General features: G+C 44.6%; 2 protein-coding genes across 4 annotated transcripts in view; one reads left to right on the top strand and one right to left on the bottom strand.

Annotated features, from left to right (window-relative positions):
- Positions 1-13,063, bottom strand: part of POLR1A (RNA polymerase I subunit A) — a 79,626-nt gene extending 66,563 nt beyond the window's left edge. The window contains exons 1-5 of the mRNA XM_047781608.1: positions 12,875-13,063; positions 6,736-6,940; positions 5,225-5,374; positions 1,983-2,090; positions 36-121 (exon numbers count right to left, since the gene is read on the bottom strand). Coding sequence (XP_047637564.1) covers positions 36-121; positions 1,983-2,090; positions 5,225-5,374; positions 6,736-6,940; positions 12,875-12,951 — 626 coding nt within the window. The 5' untranslated portion in view covers positions 12,952-13,063. The remainder of the gene's footprint in view (positions 1-35; positions 122-1,982; positions 2,091-5,224; positions 5,375-6,735; positions 6,941-12,874) is intronic.
- Positions 13,064-13,374: 311 nt separating this feature from the next.
- The window catches only part of PTCD3 (pentatricopeptide repeat domain 3), a 34,093-nt gene continuing 28,440 nt past the window's right edge, over positions 13,375-19,027 (top strand). For all 3 annotated transcript variants that reach the window (XM_047781607.1, XM_047781606.1, XM_047781605.1), the window contains exons 1-4: positions 13,375-13,509; positions 15,615-15,667; positions 15,772-15,808; positions 18,411-18,456. In XM_047781607.1, the coding sequence (XP_047637563.1) occupies positions 13,406-13,509; positions 15,615-15,667; positions 15,772-15,808; positions 18,411-18,456 (240 nt within the window). In that variant the 5' untranslated portion in view covers positions 13,375-13,405. The remainder of the gene's footprint in view (positions 13,510-15,614; positions 15,668-15,771; positions 15,809-18,410; positions 18,457-19,027) is intronic.

Below are 19,027 nucleotides of genomic sequence, written 5' to 3'. Positions count from 1 at the left end.
CTGGGCGGACGGGGAGGCAGGAGCCCGGTACTCACCTGCAGTGGGGGCATCGCTTGGCAGTCATGTGCGCCTTCCAGAAAGAAGCAATGAGCTTGCTCCTGCTCTCGCAGACGTTTTTCACCTGTTGAAAAAAAAGCAGGGGACCTGAGGGTGCCATTTTGCAGAGAATCCAGCAGGTATTCATTTTGCGGCTGTCACCACTGTGGAAAAAACAGAGGAAGCCACCACCCTCCTTTGTGGGGGTGGGGGGATGGTTTCTGGCCCCGCCTGGGGCATACGGAACTTCCTGGGCCAGGGTTCAAACCCACACCACACCAGTGACCCAAGCTGCTGCAGTGACAACACCAGATTCTAAACCCACTGAGTCACAAGGGAACTCCATCACCCCCCTTTCTTTTTTTTTTTTTGTCTTTTTGCCATTTCTTGGGCCGCTCCCGCGGCATATGGCGGTTCCCAGGCTAGGGGTCTAATCGGAGCTGTAGCTGCCAGCCTACACCACAGCCACAGCAATGCGGGATCCAAGCTGCACCTGCAAGCTATACCACAGCTCGCGGCAACGCCAGATCGTTAACCCACTGAGCAAAGCCAGGGACTGAACCCGCAACCTCATGGTTCCTAGTCGGATTCATTAACCACTGTGCCATGACGGGAACTTTTTTATTTTATTTTTTTTATTTTTTTTGTCTAACCTCACCCCCTTTCTTAAAGTTTTCCAGACCACTCTGATAGAGCCAAGCTCTGCCAATCACTGAGTGACTTCTGTCCTCGTTTACAACATGGGAATGGGAATAACAACCCCTTCACCAAGTTGTGACTGAGATAAAGAGATCACAGTGGGCATGTGGAATACACTAGGGATCAATAAATGCTACCTTAAGACAAAGCTAGCGTTCCCATTGTGGCTCAGCAGGTTACCAACCCAACTAGTATCCATGAGGACGCAGGTTTGATCCCTAGCCTCACTCAGTGGGTTAATCCGGTGCCGTCATGAGAGGTGGTGTAGGTCACAGACATGGCTTGGATCCAGCATTGCTGTGGCTGTGGTGTAGGCCAGCAGCTATAGCTCTGATTAACCCCTAGCCTGGGAACTTCCATATGCCACAGGTGTGGCCCTCCTGCTGCCCCCACCAAAAAAGACAAACCTCTCTAGACGTAGTTGCCACTTCCCTCAGATGGACCTCAGGGGTCTGAGGAAGGCACACCCTCAGTTAAGTGACACGAGTGGCTCTGGGCTGGCTGCAAATGAGGAACCCCCAGGAGCTTCTGTACCCTCCACTTAGGCCCCAGCGCAGAGCAATTAAATCCGAATCTTGGGTCCCGGCAGGTTGATTATCGCCATCGCTCATTTCCTGAACAATTTAACACTTAGACAGGTGCAATGTGGGGATGGGAAGCCGGCAGTATTTTAGTGTTGGAGGGAGAAAGAAGACCAGGACACCAGCCTCACTCTCCAAGTGAGCTTGTGAAACAGAGCCTCACTGGATGCTGTACGTCAAAGTACCAAATTTCATCAACCTTCTCAATGGTTCTATGGGCAGGCATCAAAGAGGGCACAGTGGCTCAGGGACGGTTATGAAACTTATGAGGTCACGTGCCTTTAGCTTTTCCTGTTTGTTTGTTTTTTTGCTTTTTAGGGCTGCACCTTTTTAGGGAGGCATGTGGAAGTTTCCAGGCTAGGGGTCAAATCAGTGCTGCAGCTGCCAGTCTACACCACAGCTCACAGCAACGGGGGATCTGAACTACATCTACAACCCACATCACAGCTCACAGCAATGCTGGATCCTTAACCCACTGAGCAGGGCCAGACATCAAATCTGGGTCCTCATGGATGCCAGTTGGGTTGATAACCTGCTGAGCCACAGCAGTAACTCCCAGGCCTTTAGCTTTTGGGAAGCCAAAGGATACACAAATGACAGTGCAGAGGGAACTGTGATAATTATGCTAAAAACTCAGTGTTGGGGGAGTAGAGACGGGTAACTCACATGTGAGCCATGGGATCCCAGGAGGTTGTTCTGTACGATTGTGGCTGTATACTGTTCTAACTCCTCCTGAATTTCAGAGGCCGTAGGATCAGGATTTTCTTCCAGAAACTGAAAGACAAAAACCATATTATCAAAGAAAAGCAAATGCATGATGAGCAGCACCACGAGCCTCTCCGAGGGTGGTAAGCTTTCATTTCATAGGAGAGAAGAAAGCTCAGGGCTGCTGGGGTGCACTTTCAAAACAGTGAGGCAACACTGCTGTTGGGGGAAAGAAAAAAAAAAATCAAAATTGAGAATATTCTGATTCCAATAGCGGTAGGCCTGATTATTTAGACCAAAGCAAAAAGTGGAAAGAACCAAGGCAGGATACAGTAGCTTTCAAAATGTAAAGCTCTGAAGAGCTGACAGGACAGCGAGGGGTAACCAGGCCACACGGAGGGAAAATGGGAATCCAGGTCCAAGAGCAGAAGCCGAGGCTGCTCTGAGGCAGGGCTGCTGTGCTGAACGGCTCCAGGCCAACCAAAGTGTGGCCACGTCCCTCAGGGGAAGATACCAACAGACTTCTGATGCTCCCTGGAGCTGCACAATGTGACAACATACTACAACTCAGGAATTTTTTTTTTTTTTTTTGGCCACCCCACAGCATATGAAGTTCCCAGGCCAGAGATCAAATAGGAGTCGCAGGTGCAACCTAAGCTACAGCTGCAGCAATGCCAGAGCCTTAACCCACTGCACTGGGCTGGGGAACAAACCTGCGACCCAGAGCTCCCAAGACACGGCTAATCGAATTGCGCTACAGCAGGAACTGTGTAACTTGTCTTTTTGAGGGCCTTGAATGATGAAGCGGACAGAAATCAAAGCCTAGAGTCCATGCAACGACAGGAATCTAACAGGATGCCTTCCTCCCACATCCCACCCCACAAACCCAGGAAGCCAGAGCCCCTAAGGGAAAAAACAGATCAGCCCAGGAACAGAACTACCTGGACACCCATTGCCTGCAGCCCAGGGAGCGGTCAGCCTTGAACATGGACTACAATGGTCCCCGGGCCACCAAGCACGCTGCAGAAGCAACAAGACTCCTCTCTGGAGGAACACGGCTTCAGCCTACACCTCGACTTATTTCCACAAAAAATGTTTTAAGTACCAAGTGTCAAAAATAAGCATACAAGGAGGGGAAAGAGAGAGGGACAATAACTTTTTGGGGTTTTTTTTTTTTGGCCACACCTGTGACATGCAGAAGTTCCAGGGCCTGGGATGAAACCCGAGCCACAGCAGTGACAACATGGAATCGTTAACCACTAGGCTCCCAGGGAAGTCCAAGGACAAGATGTTGATGTTGAAGATCATCATATGCATGATGGTGACTTTGTAACTATTTGCTAGACTGCATATGGTTAATGCATTTCTGTGCGTATGTGTTACTAAAAATTTTTATTTATTTATTTTTTTGTCTTTTTACCTTTTCTAGGGGCACTCCTGCAGCATATGAAGGTTCCCAGGCTAGGGGTCTAATCGGAGCTGTAGCCGCTGGCCTATGCCAGATGCCAGAGCCATAGCAACGCCAGATCCAAGCCATGTCTGTGACCTACACCACAGCTCACGGCAATGCTGGATCCTTAACCCACTGATTGAGGCCAGGGATCAAACCTGCAACCCCATGGTTTCTAGTCGGATTCGTTAACCACTGAGCCACGATGGGCACTCCTAAAAATTTTTTTTTTACAGTTGCAGTTCTTTAGGCATCATTAATGATTTCATGGCTACCAATGTGACACTTTAGACGAAATGGACAAATTCCTTAAAAATAAGAAAGTCCTTCTCTCTCACCATCTCTCTTTTGGACAATCTGAACTTAGGTTAACTTCTCAGCTGCCCGCACAGGCAGAGCTGCTCTTCCCTTAATGCTTTCCTTGCCCTGCTTGGGCTCTGACCACCCACACCAGGCCACACCACTGGTAGGAATCCTATCTGCTCTACCACCTCACTTTACTAAGACTGAGTCATTCAAGAAAGAGAAGGGAAAGAGGAAAGGCGAAAGGTTTCCCTTTGTGACAAGAGACAAGAATGCAAGCTACCCCTTCAATCCAGTAATGTAAATCCTGGCCACCAAAATAAGGTCTGAACAAGAAATGAAAGATAAAAAGACTGAAAAGAAATAAAACTGCTATTATTCAAAGGTAACATGATTGCGTCAAACATCTAAAACAATCTATAAATACAGCATTAGAATCGATGAGATGCTCTTGATGGGCTATTTCATAGACAAATCAATAAGGAGTTCCCCTGGTGGCTCAGCAGAAACGAATCTGACTAGTATCCACAAGGATGCAGGTTTGATCCCTGGTCTTGCTCATTGGGTTAAGGATCCAACGTTGCCACAGCTGTGGCTCAGGTTTAAACTCTGGCCTAGGAACTTCCATGTGCTATGGGTGTGGCCATTAAAAAAAAAAAAGAAAGAAAGAAAAGAAAAAACCCCAGTGTTACCAGTGGTAGAACAACCTGACAGCAAGTGCCTCCTAAAATGGTAAAAAGAATCCAATATTGTGTAGATGCATTCATAACAAAATATGAATCTCAGGAGGAAATAATGAGACACAATGAGAAATTCTACAAGACAACTGGCCTTACGTCTTCAAAGTATCAAGAAAAGGACTTTTCTTGAGTAAAACATCCTAGGAGTTCCCATCATGGTGCAGCGGAATCGAATCCAACTAGGAACCATGAGGTTGTGGGTTCGACCCCTGGCCTTGTTCAGTGGGTTAAGGATCCAGCGTTGCTGTGAGCTGTGGTATAGGTCACAGACGTGGCTAAGATCCTGTGTTGCTGTGGTTGTGATGTAAGCTGGCAGCTGTAGCTCCGACTGGACCCGTGGCCTGGGAACCTCCACATGCCGTGTGTGGCCCTAAAAAAAAAGCAAAAAAACCCCACAAACAAACAAAAGACATCCTACATTAAAACAGACCAAAGAGATGAAACAATCCAAAGCAATGCATGAACTTTAGCTGGACTCTGGATCTGGGCAGTGGGGGAGCTCACTGATGAGCAAAATGGTACATGCTGTTTTCATTAACACATCTTCAGCTATTCTTACGGTTTCATGTTTTCATGCCTAGCTATTGGTGCCCAGTTATAAGACTTAACGCTCAACCATCCCAGTGACTGTTCTTAGGACTCAACACAAACAGCACTTGTTCTCACCGCTCTGGCTGGTGTGACTGCCATGACAATCACAACCCACCTACCCTGTATAGAATTCTCTCAAGCTCATACACTGCTTGCAGGGCCCCGACTTCCAGAACTCTCAGCTGGCAGAGTAGGAGGTGAATCACAGCCCGGGGACAAGTCAGCATGTGACAGTTTAAACAGGATCCCCGGAGCAGCAGGTAAAGTTTCTGAAGACAGGGAACAAAAGAAACATGATATTAGAAAGTCAAAACGATTTACAACATTCTCACGATTTTTGCTTTTAAGTAGTCAGTTTACTTCTCTAAGCATCCCACTATATGCCTGAAAAGTCCTTCTTCATCTTAAGAACCAGATACATATTCCTCTATATTTTCTCTTATGGCTTCATTTTAACCCGTTAAAATTAGAAATTTACTTTGCGTCTAGGGTCAGCCACTATCTTTATTTAACTACTTAGATTTAATGCTGACTTAAATACTGAAAACGAGTTAGCATATTCCACCTAAAATATTTAGTATTGAACCAAGAATTCTCTTTCCCCAACATGACTAACAGACAAAAATCACATCCATCTACACTATACCATCTGTGTAGCTTAAAACCAACCCTGGAGGCTGGGTTAACTGATGTAGAGACTGAAAGCGTACAAGGAGGATTCTGGCCAGTAACTTCATGCTCAGCTCAGCGCCGGGCCTTCTCGAGCTTTTTCCTCCTGTCACTAAGTGAGAGCCTACACATTCACCTGAAGGGCCCAGGCAGCCCTGGAGAATTCCAAAGTCCTCTACTGCCAGGGGAGCTCCATCCAGAGTTGTGAAGGACACAAAGCCCCCAAAACGAAAGGTACAGGGGACAAATCTGATGTGTTCACCTTCGGGGTAGACAGAACCCAGCTGTGGCTCTCCTCAATGGGAATCAAGTTGAAGATCCTTTCAGCAGAGCCAGAGAGCAAGCTGAATGTGCTGGATTTGGCCCCTTGAGACTTTAATCTCGTTTTAATTTTTTTTTTTTTCGTTTTTTAGGGCCATACCCACGGCATATGGAAGTTCCCAGGATAGGGGATGAACCAGAGCTACAGCTGCCGGCCTACACCACAGCCACAGCAACACCAGATCCAAGCTGCAACTATGACCTACACCTCAGCTCATGGCATTGCCGGATCCTTAACCCACTGAGTGAGGCCAGGGATTGAACCCAATTCCTCATGGATCCTAGTTGGATTTGTTTTCACTGAGTCACCATGGGAACTCCCTTTAATTTTCATTTAAAAAAAAATTTATAGTAACTATTTTTTAAAACATTTTCCTGAAGCATAGCTGACTGAGAATGTTGTGTTAACTTCTGCTGCACAGCAAAAGCCATTCAGTTATACGCATGTATGTTTTTATCTTCTTTCCCATTATGGTTTATCGCTCCTCAAGGTGTTAAAGTGCAGAGTAAAGAGAACTTTAACTCAAGAGTGCCTGGAGCTAACCTCCTGAGACACCACCTCTGGGGAGAGAGGGGCACGCTCAAATCCCAACCACAGCCCTGGGACCATCTCGGCCAGGGCAGCCCAACCAGGACGTACATCAAAGAGTAGAGGATTGTACACAGTGAGCGGGAGTTCAATGTGGCCCAGGTGCCCGGGGCAGTTGTTGAAGTCCTGCACACAGGTGGAGCACACCTCTTTGGAATCCGGAGGGCCCAGGGCTAAGTCATACAGGCCATTTGCTGAAGGGTTCCCCAGGCTATCCAGATACCGAGGGTTCGTGATGGACTTGACGCTTAACTTCCTAGGGAGACAGAGAAGAGCAGGGAAGATGAAGGTTAACCAGCTTCTAGGATATTTCCTCTTCGACACTCGCTTACAAAGCAATGATTTAGTTAGCGTCTGCAGACATGCTGACAGCTCCAGGAGGCAGACTCTGTGTCCACTTTGTCCCCTACCACAGCTCAGCACTTAGCAGAGAGCCTGCACACAATAGCTGCTCAATGAATATGTGCTGAAGCTGGGAGAATGAGTGGTAACATCTTTGGGGGTTTTTTGGCCATGCCTGCAGCATATGCAAGTTCCTGGGCCAGGGACTGAATCTGAGCCACAGCTGTGTCCTACACCATAGCTGCAGCAATGCTGGATTCTTAACCCACTGCGTGGGGCCAGGGATCAAAACCTGAGCCTCTGTAGGGCCGCTGCGGTCAGATCCTTAACCTACTGCACCATAGCGGGAACTGCGGTAACACCTTTAAAAACCAGATTTAGTGCACATCTTGCCCTCGCTGAACATGTTGGAAGGCTTTACACAAAGAAGTTTAGTATGTGCTACATGTCAAATGTAGCATTATGAGCAGCATTTAGTCTGACTTTAATCCTCTGAGATGGGCATCACTGTATGCATTTTTCAGAGGAGGAAACAGGCTCAGAGTGGTCATGCAATTTAATCCAGGTGACAGAGCCCAGAATGGTGGGGGTGGGGTTGAGATACAGACCAGACCTAACCTCAAAGCCCACATGGATCAATAAAGGGGAGGTGACCCAATAATCTCAGTATGTATGAATAGTAAAATGTGAAAAATTAAACATAAGTATACAAACCTTTGAGAAATATAACCTGCTTTACTAAAGTTTCCATCACAGTATTTTTTTCTTTTTTCTTTTTAGGGCTGTACCCAAGGCATATGGAGCTTCCCAGGCTAGGGTCTAATCGGAGTTACACCACAGCCACAGCAACACCAGATCCAAGCTGCATCTGCAACCTACATCACAGCTCACGGCAATGCCGGATCCTTAATCCACTAAGCGAGGCCAGGGATCGAACTGCAACCTGATGGTTCCTAGTCAGATTCGTGTCCGCTGCACCACTACGTGAACTCCCATCACAATATTTTATGTTGGTTTAAAGAGGGCTCCTGGAGTTCCCGTCGTGGTGCAGTGGTTAACGAATCCGACTAGGAACCATGAAGTTGCGGGTTCGATCCCTGGCCTTGCTCTGTGGGTTAAGGATCTGGCGTTGCCGTGAGCTGTGGTATAGGTCGCAGACGCGGCTCGGATCCCGCGTTGCTGTGGCTCTGGCGTAGGCCGGTGGCTACAGCTCTGATTTGACCCCTAGCCTGGGAACCTCCATATGCCGAAGGAGCAGCCCAAGAAAATGGCAAAAAGACCAAAAAAAAAAAACAACAACAAAAAAACCCGAAATCCAAGTCTCACAACCTAGAGAAAACTCCTCTGAATAAACTTCTATGAATACATTTTTTAAAACTATAACTGGGATCATTTGGTATTTCTAACACTGCACTTGTCATGTTCATTTTGCATGAAGTAAGTGTTTATAGGTCACTAAAAAGAATTTGGAAGTGTAACTCTTAAAAACTACTGAATCTTTCATCATATGGCAATTAACAGAATTCATTTAGCCAAACTCCACTGTAAGTAAGCTTATGCCACCTATCTGCATAAAGACTTTTGCATAGAATAATTCAAACTTCTATTTCCTAAAAATATAATCCTTTCCTTGGTGGAGCAAAATTCTTTAATTAAAGGGGGTGAACTGTTTTGAAACTCCTGATACAATCCGCCACCTTGGCATTCCTGAAAAGGTAGGTTAACAATAGACTGCCCACCTGTCCTAACCAGCATGGAGTCTTAGCACTTAAAAACTATCCAAATTTGGAGTTCCCGTCGTGGCACAGTGGTTAACGAATCAGACTAGGAACCACGAGGTTGTGGGTTCGATCCCTGCCCTTGCTCAGTGGGTTAAGGATCCAGCGTTGCCATGAGCTGTGGTGTAGGTTGCCGACGCGGCTCGGATCCCGCGTTGCTGTGGCTCTGGCGTAGGCCGGAGGCTACGGCTCCAATTAGACCCCTAGCCTGGGAATCTCCATATGCCTCGGTAGCGGCCCTAGAAAAGGCAAAAAGACAAACAAACAAAAAAAAACTATCCAAATTTAAGGCGAAAAAAATGCTACCTGTTGTCACTTAAATTAACCTTATTATTATTATTATTATTTATCTTTTTGCCATTTCTTGGGCCACTCCCACGGCATAAGGAGGTTCCCAGGCTAGGGGGCAAATCGGAGCTGTAACCACCAGCCTATGCCAGGGCCACAGCTACACGGGATCAGAGCCGAGTCTGCGACCTACCCCACAGCTCACGGCAACGCCGGATCGTTAACCCACTGAGTAAGGCCAGGAACCGAACCTGCAACCTTGTGGTTCCTAGTCGGATTCGTTAACCACTGAGCCTTTTTATTATTTTTTAAAGCCGCTGCAGTGACATCAGATCCTTAACCCACTGTGCCACAAGAGAACTCATTTCTCCACATTCTTACCAACACTTTTTGCCATCTGACTTTTTGATTCTAACCATCCTAGAGTATGATGTAGTCTCTCACTGTGGTTTTTTTTGTGGGGGGAGGGGGGTGTGGGGAGCTGCACCTGTGGCATGTGAAATTTCCTGGGCCAGGGATTGAATTTGTGCCACAGCAGAGACCCGTGCCACTGCAGTGACAACACTGGATTCTTAACCCACTGTGCCACTTCTCACATCAATGAGAAGAGGGAGTGAGCCATGCAGTTCTCTTACAGGAGGAAGAAGCAGGGAGTGCAAGGACCTGAGGTGGGTGTGTGCCTATGGTGCTCTGGGAACAGCCAGGAGGCCAGGGGGAGTGTAGCAGTGAGTTCAGAGAAATAGCAGGGGCCAGAAAGGCCCTTGCAGGCCATTTTAAGGACTTGGCTTTTACTCCAAGTGACATGAGAAGCTATTAGAACCTAGCACAATACAAGGGGGGATAGCCATTGAGCTTTCTCAACCCTGCACTCAAACAGGTCTACAATGTATGGGTGTACATCTGCTCATACAGTTCCCTGTCTGAAAACACCACAGTGAACTTTTAAAAAATTAGAGCATCTTAAGACGCTTTTGGGAGTTCCTGTCGTGGCGCAATGGTTAACGAATCCGACTAGGAACCATGAGCTTGCGGGTTCGGTCCCTGCCCTTGCTCAGTGGGTTAATGATCCGGCGTTGCCGTGAGCTGTGGTGTAGGTTGCAGACGAGGCTCAGATCCTGCATTGCTGTGGCTCTGGTGTAGGCCGGTGGCCATAGCTCCGATTGGACCCCTAACCTGGGAATCTCCATATGCCTCGGGAGCGGCCCAAGAAATAGCAAAAAGACAAAAAAAAACAAAAAAAAACTTTTGCTTTTGGATGAAATAGTATCTATTTATGGCTAGTGATGATATAATTGAAATTTCTGGATCAGCATACTATTGTGCCTCAGGGGATCATTAATTCATTCCTTCATTCAATAAGAGGATGAAAGAAAGGAATGAAAAAACTCAAGGCCAGTGGAGAAACGGAAATATAAGCAAGCACAAAAAGTAATTAGGGCACCCTGATAGATAACTGTACTAGGTGTGGAAAGACCTCAGAAAATGAAGGAGGTGGAGGTGAGCCTTGAGAGTGGGAGAGGTGCTCTCCGGATGCCTGCTGGAGGGGGGCAGTGAGAGCAGGGAAGCAGATCTCTGGCTAAGGCCAGAGCATGCAAAGAAATAGACTAAGGAAAGGCCCAGATGTTAAAACCCAATGGCAGTTTATGGAATGGCAAGTGGTTTAGCAGGGCTGGGGAAGGGATGATGTTACAGCTAAAATCAACACTGCTCCAATTATGGCTAAACTTGTAGACTGAGCTAAGAAAGTACCATTTACCTGAGAAAAATGGAAAGCCTCTGGAGGGTTTTAAGGGTGACAGTAGCATCTACACTTTGGAAAATTAATTTTACTTTATTATTTTCTTTTTTGGCCATTCCACAGCATATGGAGTTACTGGGCCAGGGATCAGATCCAAGCCGCAGTCATAACCTACACTGCAGCTGTAGCAAAGTGGATCTTTTACCCACCGTGCCCGCCAGGGATGGAACCTGCATCCTGGTACTGCAAGGACACCACCGATTCCATTGTGCCACAGAGGGAACTTCTGCAACAGTAATTTTAACAGCAGTGTAAAGGATGGACTAGACTGGTATAATGGCAGGGAAGGTGGAAGAAAAAGATGATTCAAACAAGAGATAAGGGTCTAATCTAAGAGAGCTATAGTAGTGATGAAAAGGAGGGTAGAGAACAATTAGATATGTAGGTGACACAAAGCAAGGGCCCAATAGGCAAATTAGATGTCAGGAGAAACAGATCTAGAATTTTTGTCATGTCACAAAACTGTAACTATTTTGCACAAGCCTAGGTACACTATTTTGGAGGGGCAAGTTCTCCCTCCCTTGTGGGGGAGAGGGGCTGTTGCTGAGTTTTTGGTGTATCTCATAGGTTTAAGACCTCTGTGTGAAATTCAAGTAGAGATGTCTAGAACACAGCTGAAAACATGAGTCTGAAAAACAGGGAAAAGAAATTTGTGCTGGAGATTTAAATTTGAGTATTAATCATGAAAACGGTGAATGGGAGTTTCCGTCGTGGCGCAGTGGTTAACGAATCCGACTAGGAACCATGAGCTTGCGGGTTCGGTCCCTGCCCTTGCTCAGTGGGTTAACGATCCGGCGTTGCCGTGAGCTGTGGTGTAGGTTGCAGACGCGGCTCGGATCCCGCGTTGCTGTGGCTCTGGCGTAGGCCAGTGGCTACAGCTCCGATTCGACCCCTAGCCTGGGAACCTCCATATGCCGCGGGAGCGGCCCAAAGAAATAGCAAAAAAAGACAAAAAAAAAAAAGAAAAAGAAAAGAAAACGGTGAGTGTGTCTAAGCAGGACAATTAGGACAAGAAAGCAGTACGATCAGAACAGAATCTTGAGGAGTTTCGCAGCAGCAGATACAAATCTGACTAGTAACCCTGAGGTTGCAGTTCAATCCCTGGCCTTGCTCAGTGGATTAAGGATCCGGCGTTGCCGTGAGTATGGTGTAGGTCACAGACATGGCTGGGATTTGGCATTGTGGCTGTGGTGTAGACTGGCAGATATAGCTCCGATTAGACCCCTAGCCTGGGAACCTCCATATACCTTGGGTGCGGCCCTAAAAAGCAAAAAAAAAAAAAAGAATAGAATCTCGAGGGATTGCAAGACTTAAGGAAAAGCCGAATTAGTTAAGGAGTCAGAAGAATTCTAAGATAAGCTATGAATACAAAGCCTTTGTTCACCAATGTGTCACGAATGCCAGGCAAAAACGGGATGATGGATAAATGTTTGCGGGTTGATAAACTGGTTGAGTAAAGGAGTAAGAAAGAAGTACTTGTCGCAAAAATAAAATCTAAAGACAATATGGTCCTGGAAAATAGGAAGATTGCCAAATGCTGCAGTGAACAAAATGACTTAAGAGAACCCTTTTGATTTAGTATATAGGCGGAAAATATAGAAAGGTCCCAAGAGAGAGAAGTTGTCTTCTGAAAGGAGCCTTGAAGAATAACCATTTTATAGACGAGAAGAAGAATCATGTGCTTAGCAAACCGCGTCAGATATTATAGTAACTCCACAAAGGTTGGCTAATTAGCGAAAAAGACTGGAAGATGATAACGCTGCAATCTGGGAACCTTCACCTCCCCAGATACAAACTACCCCAGCCACGCTCTGCTCTAGGCAATGCCTGAGAGCTCAAGACGTTCCGGGGACTACGAGTCCCAGCAGGCCACGCGCCAGAAAGCCAGGGCCAGAGAGGAGCAACTGGGCTCAAGACCTTCTGGAAACAGTAGTTTATGGCCCCGACCCCAAGAGGTTCTGCGTGCTCCCCACCAACTCCTTACTTGAGCTCTTCGGCTGAATACATCCCGAAGGAAATGCCCTGCAGCCGCCGCCAGGGCATGTTCTTTGAGCCCAACATCCTCCAGGTCAGTTCCAAGCTCTGCTACCCAGACAGATATTCCAGCGGCCACGGGTAAATTCTTAACGCTGCCTGAAGCCCGCTACCACCACGTGATTTAAACTGCGCTTGCGCGGGAGAAATGCTTGCTGGAAGGAGCGATACATGGACGAGTTTACTTCTGTTGAGGGGGGAAGGAAAATAATTTCACGACTCTTGTTCTCCCTTTTATCTTGAAAACGATTGAAGACATATAAAACATAGAATTGATACTTTTGGGAAATGTCTTAGAGGAAAATTAGGCTTGTAGAGCCTTTAACTTCCGACATAAAGTATTTCAAACCATGAATTTGAAACCTATTTTACGATGGCTTTCGTCTTGTCGGTCTCAGCCAATAGCCGAGCTAGTCCCCGCCCACCTCCCTCTTAAGGTGGAGGGCGTGCTTTCCCAGCATGCTATGCGAAGACACCAAAGATGGCGGCTGTGGCCTCGGCTCGCTGGCTGAGGGTCCGCAGCGGGCTTTGCTTACCTCTGACGGGTCGGCGGGTGGGTCCATGTGGACGGGCAGCCAGAAGCAGGTAAGAGAAGCTTGGAGGACCCCTTAGAAAGACCCTGGGATCAACTTGGCCTTGTGTATGTTCTTTCCCCCTGAGAGCTGGGGAACAAGGTACCGTGGAGAAGATTGCGCGCGCTTGCGGCCGCGTACCGGGGAAGCCCGGCACGTGGATCCCGCGTCCTTGAATGAGGGCTCCCAAAGCACTTCTTAAAGAGATATTTTTTGCTTGCTTGGCATACGCCGGGATTAAAATTCTTGGCAAGATTAGGGTCCCGATGTTGTTGAGCTTGCATTTTAGTGAGTGTGGTTATTAGCAACCCCGCCACAAGTTTTAAGTAAAAAATTTTATCGTCCCTTATCTGTTTTCACCCGTCGGAGAGGACCAGGGTAAATCAGGTCTTATCAAATTAAAGGCAGATTATGGATTCCATTGTATGCTGGTTGTTTGGCTAAAGAAATCATCTAGGTGTTCATAAAAACAGAAAAGTCTAAAGGATCTGAACGCAACCGGAATAGGATTGCTGTGATTGTTAAAGCTTGGCATATGTATCATTTGTGTGGTTTTTTTCCCACTCAGTACGAACAGTGGTGTTGTTGGACGTATGAGAGGCGGGAATTTGTTGTAAAAAGTTTGAAACGACCTAGTTTTGAGTTCAGCGTTTGCCATTTCCTTTGCGAGGTGGTAGGAGATAAATTCCCTTATGTGAAGGTGGGCACTAGTAATAGTCATCTGAAAAGTTGTGAGGAATGAATGGAATGTTTAATTTACAGTATAAGTTTTATATATAATACTCTCCTCCAACTCTCCTCACAACGAAAGAGAAAACGCTCCACCTGGTACTGCAGCAGCCTCACTGCTGCTGTTCAATCCCATTCCCTTTCCTGGGAGTCCCCAGAGTTTATATTTTTCTACATGTTTCTTTTGCTTTAACAGCAGCACCTGTCAGCATTCATCCAGAAGACAGCAGTGTGTGTGTTCTGCACATACATGTCATGAGAAACAGCACAATTTGAAAGAGTTCATCCCGTCCTAAAGTCGATCCCTAGTGGGGAAGTGTAATTTTAAAATGGTGTCTGAGACCAAACACGACCAGTAGAGGAAGTAATCGTCCAGTAACAACTTGGCAATCTTCTGAGTGATAACCAATGCCATTTAGGAAGGAAATACACAAGATAGCATATATCCTTTCTTATCTGTGGGGTAGGTTGACTGTACTTTTTAGTGTGATCATAACATTTTAAAATCACGTCATTGGTCAATGATCTTTTTTAGGGCTGTTTGGATTTGGTTCCTCAAGGCTTTATCTCTTTTAAATTTTTTTTTCTTTCTTTCTTTCCTTCTTTCTTTTTTTTTTTTTTTTAGGGCCATAATCACGGCTTATGGGAAGTTCCTAGGCTAGGGGTTGAATCAGAGCTACAGCTGCCAGCCACAGCCACAGCAATGCAGGATCCAAGCCTCGTCTGCAACCTGTACCACAGCTCACAGCAACGCTATGTACTTAACCCACTGAGCGAGGCCAGGGATGAACCCACATCCTCGTGGATACTAGTCAGGTTCATTACTGCTGAGCCACAAAGGGAACTCCACTGATTCTAATTTTAGGTTAAATACCAACAACTCCCAAGTTTAAATTAGGACATATATTTGGTATATTCCTGATTGTTGAAGGAGATGGGATGGAAGGCCATGGTGATTTCAGTTTCATAATTTGTCATAATTGCTTTAAGTGGGATAGTCTTTGTCATTAGGGTGTTATCCACATAAAAGCAGGACTCGATTAAATTTTCCTTTTTTACCTCAGTATTTTAGGTTCCCAAAGTTGAAAATCCCTTATATTTCAGATCAGCTTCTCAAATTGTTTAAGTGCTACTAAATTTTTTCTTTTTCTCTGATTTTATTTAACTAGATTGTCTGATTTAAAAAATTTTTGTCTATGTCTTGTATGTATTTTGTAATGGTTTTGAATTTGCCACTAAGGCCATGTCTTTTCAGCATATATTGACATTAATTATTGAGTTAGTTTGATCCACGGTAATTGGAAAATTATGGCTCATTTGCACACAGGTGGAGGTGAGGTGGACTATTAATGATTATTAGCTTTAGGGCTTTTTTTTTTCCCCCTGCAGATTTTATTCTGGAAGTGCAGCTCACCCAGAGGTTGAAGGTGCTAATGTAACAGGTATATAAAAATATTTGAACTAATACCACTTTTATATTAGCGCATTATACTTCTTTACATTAGCAGTGTTGAGAAACTGATTCATTTTTATTTCTTCCTTTAAGGGATTGAAGAAGTGGTCATTCCAAAAAAGAAAACTTGGTGAGTATTCAGTGTCATTTAGCAAGTGGTTAAGTGGTAATTATGAGTGAAACATTGTTAGGTAAAGAGCTAGTGACTGGAAGAAAAACAAGAGAGCATTCTTGGGGAGGGGGCTACTGAGAGGAGAAAAGCTTAGAGGGATCTAAACATGGAAAAGGAAAGTGGAGAGTAGTGAGTGAATGGGTTTAATTAAGGGTTAAAAGACCTTCTGAACTAAATTTGGGTTAATATTTAGTAATAATGGTCAATCATAAGTATTATCATTAGAATAACTTTATTTTTTATTTTTAAGTTTTTTGTTTTTTTAAGGCCTCTCCCAAGGCATATGGAGGTTCCCAGGCTAGGAGTCAAATCAGAGTTGTAGCTGCCAGACTATGCCACAACCACAGCAATGCCAGATCTGAGCCATGTCTGTGACCTACACCATAGCTCACGTCAACACCGGATCCTTAACCCACTGAGCAAGGCATGGGATCGAACCTACATTCTCATGGATGCTAGTCAGGGCATGACTTCTTTTTGAAAGAAGTTTTTACACTGTTGGGAGACAAGTATTTATGGTCTTTAATGAGGTATAAAATAAAATTGTGTGGACTGCAAAATTTAGCTTTTTTAACTCATGGTTAGATCATTGAACAAATTGTTTTATTTATTCAACATTTGTTGAATATGTAAGAACTAAAATAACTTCACCAAAGTTTGTGTAAGTATTATTATCTAATTGTTTAAAGATCAGTTTTGTAGTATGACCTGGAGACTCCTAGTTCATGTGGAGGTCAGGGGTGGGGAAGCTTTCTTAAATTACTTACTTTAAATTAAGTAAATTTAATGTAAGTAAATTACTTACATTAAATTAACTACTTAGTTACTTACATTACTTACATTAAATTACTTACATTAAATTAACTACTTAGTTACTTAATTAACTAATGGTTATTGCCAAAATGGGAGTTAAGTAAATTGAGCATGCAAAAAGGCATTTATCAGCAATCACTCAACTCAAGCATATTATTTAATCTGTCTGTGCCATAGGAAAATATGGTACCTGTTTCAGGGGATCAAATGAGCATTTGAACAGTTGCCACATAATCAGATCTCAGATGATAACTATTATTTTGAAGTTCCAGGATTGGAGTTCCCATTGTGCCTCAGGGGGTTAAGAACTGGACTTAATCTCTACAAGGCTGTGGGTTCATTCCCTGGCTTCCCTCAGTGGGTTAAGGATCTTGTGTCGCTGCAAGCTTAAACACAAGCCTGCAGCTACATCTGCAACTTGACCTCTAGCCCAAGAGCTTCCATGTGCCACAGGTGCGGCCATTAAAAAAATAAAGTTCTAGGGTATAACATTTTTTTATATAAGTTGTACATATACATTTAGTTTAGTAGAATTGATTTTTTCGGACGTACTGTTTTATGCTTTAATTTTTAGTGACTACATAGTGTGGTATTATCTGGAAATATATAGGTTCATTTTTGATTTTGCTGGCCTGAGAACCAGAACCAAAATAAGAGTAGAAATATATGTATGTATGAATAAGGCATTGAGTGGCATTCCAGTCCATTGCACTTTACCAACCTATTGTGCCGCTATCCCTGACAGAGATGCCACTGAGCATACAGAGAGGGAGTGTATTGAGGGTGCAGTCAGAAGGCTTGCGCATAGTTGAGTCATGTGCATATTTTACATTTTCTTAGATTCATTCTACATATGTAACTAACTGTATACACATGATTAGAGGCTACGTAGGATAGGATCAAGAGTGGTTGTATTATACTAATCAAGGTAAGTATTACTGAAAAGGTAGAAGTTTAGGTGTACCTTAAAATGGTCACATTATTTTATTGGCATCAGGATCACTTAGAAGTTTTGTTTAAAATGCAAATCCTTCAGGTGATTTTTATGAGCCTTATGGTATGAGGCCCACAGATAGAGAAAACAGTAAGGTACGGCAGGACATGACCGTGATTTCTCTGGTGGTAGGAAGACACCACACAGGCAGGGCTGTGAAAAATGCTCTGATAGAACAGGTGAAATAAGATAGTTGATAGAGAGCATGGGTTGGCAAATTGAGGCCTATTTATTTATTTATTTTGTCTTTTCTAGGGCTGCACCCATGGCATATAGAGGTTCCCAGGGTAGGGGTCTAATTGGAGCTTTAGCCTTTGGCCTACACCACAGCCACAGCAATGCAGGATCCGAGCCACGTCTGCAACCTACACCATAGCTCACGGCAACGCTGGATCCTTTACCTACTGAGGGAGGCCAGGGATCGAACCTGCAACCTCATGGTCCCTAGTCAGATTTGTTAACCACTGAGCCATGACGGGAACTCCCGAGGCCTATTTATAGTGCTTGAAGTAAGAATGGTTTTTACACTTTATATGATTGAAAAAAGCTACAAGAAGCCATCTCATGACATGAAAATTCATAATTCAGTATCAGTTAAATTTGGGGGGAGGCACAGCCTCGCTAATTTGTTACTAATTTGTTAACTAGTTTGTGGCTACTTTTGGGGGGCTACACCCTTTCTGAGAGTAGAATCATTTGTTCACTTTGTCTGAAAAGCCCTGGTGAGGGTTAACTTATGGTTCTCGTTCTTAGGGACAAAGTGGCCGTTCTTCAGGCACTTGCATCCACAGTACACAGGGTAAGTAGGATTTTTTTTTCTCTTAATCTAACCCAACTAATAATTTAATATTCATACCTCTTCATTATCCACGATTAAACTGTTGTGAATCTGGAAAGTTTCTTAGAAGTTATCTAGTCCAGTCCTTTTATGTGACAAATGAGAAAATTAAAACTTTCAAATAGGATATTAAAAGTCTTGACTTAGTACTGTATGTTTTATCTCCAAATTAAGTGTTTTTATACTATGTCAGTGGTTTTTAAACTTAATCTCCTGAAGAGCTTGTTGAAATGCATGTTCCCTGGGAATGGTTTGGATGTCAAACTATAATGCAAGTGACTTGTAGACCAGTTTGAGGATAGTGTACCCACCATGCTGGAAGTAGTGCAGTGATTAAGAATCTAGGTCTTGGAGCCAACTGTATTGTTTTTATCACAAAGTTACATTTTTTCTTGATGTTTCTGTTTCCTTATCTGTAAAATGGGTATTGTATTATAGCACCAAACCTCGAGGTTTTGGTGAGAATTAAATGAGTTAGTACACGTGAAAGGGTTTAGGACAGTGTCCAGCACAAAGGACATGCTCGGTAATT

This window comes from Phacochoerus africanus, chromosome 5 (genome assembly GCF_016906955.1).
Source record: "Phacochoerus africanus isolate WHEZ1 chromosome 5, ROS_Pafr_v1, whole genome shotgun sequence".
NCBI classification, from domain to species: Eukaryota; Metazoa; Chordata; class Mammalia; order Artiodactyla; family Suidae; genus Phacochoerus; species Phacochoerus africanus.
This window is presented reverse-complemented; position numbering and strand designations above follow the sequence as displayed.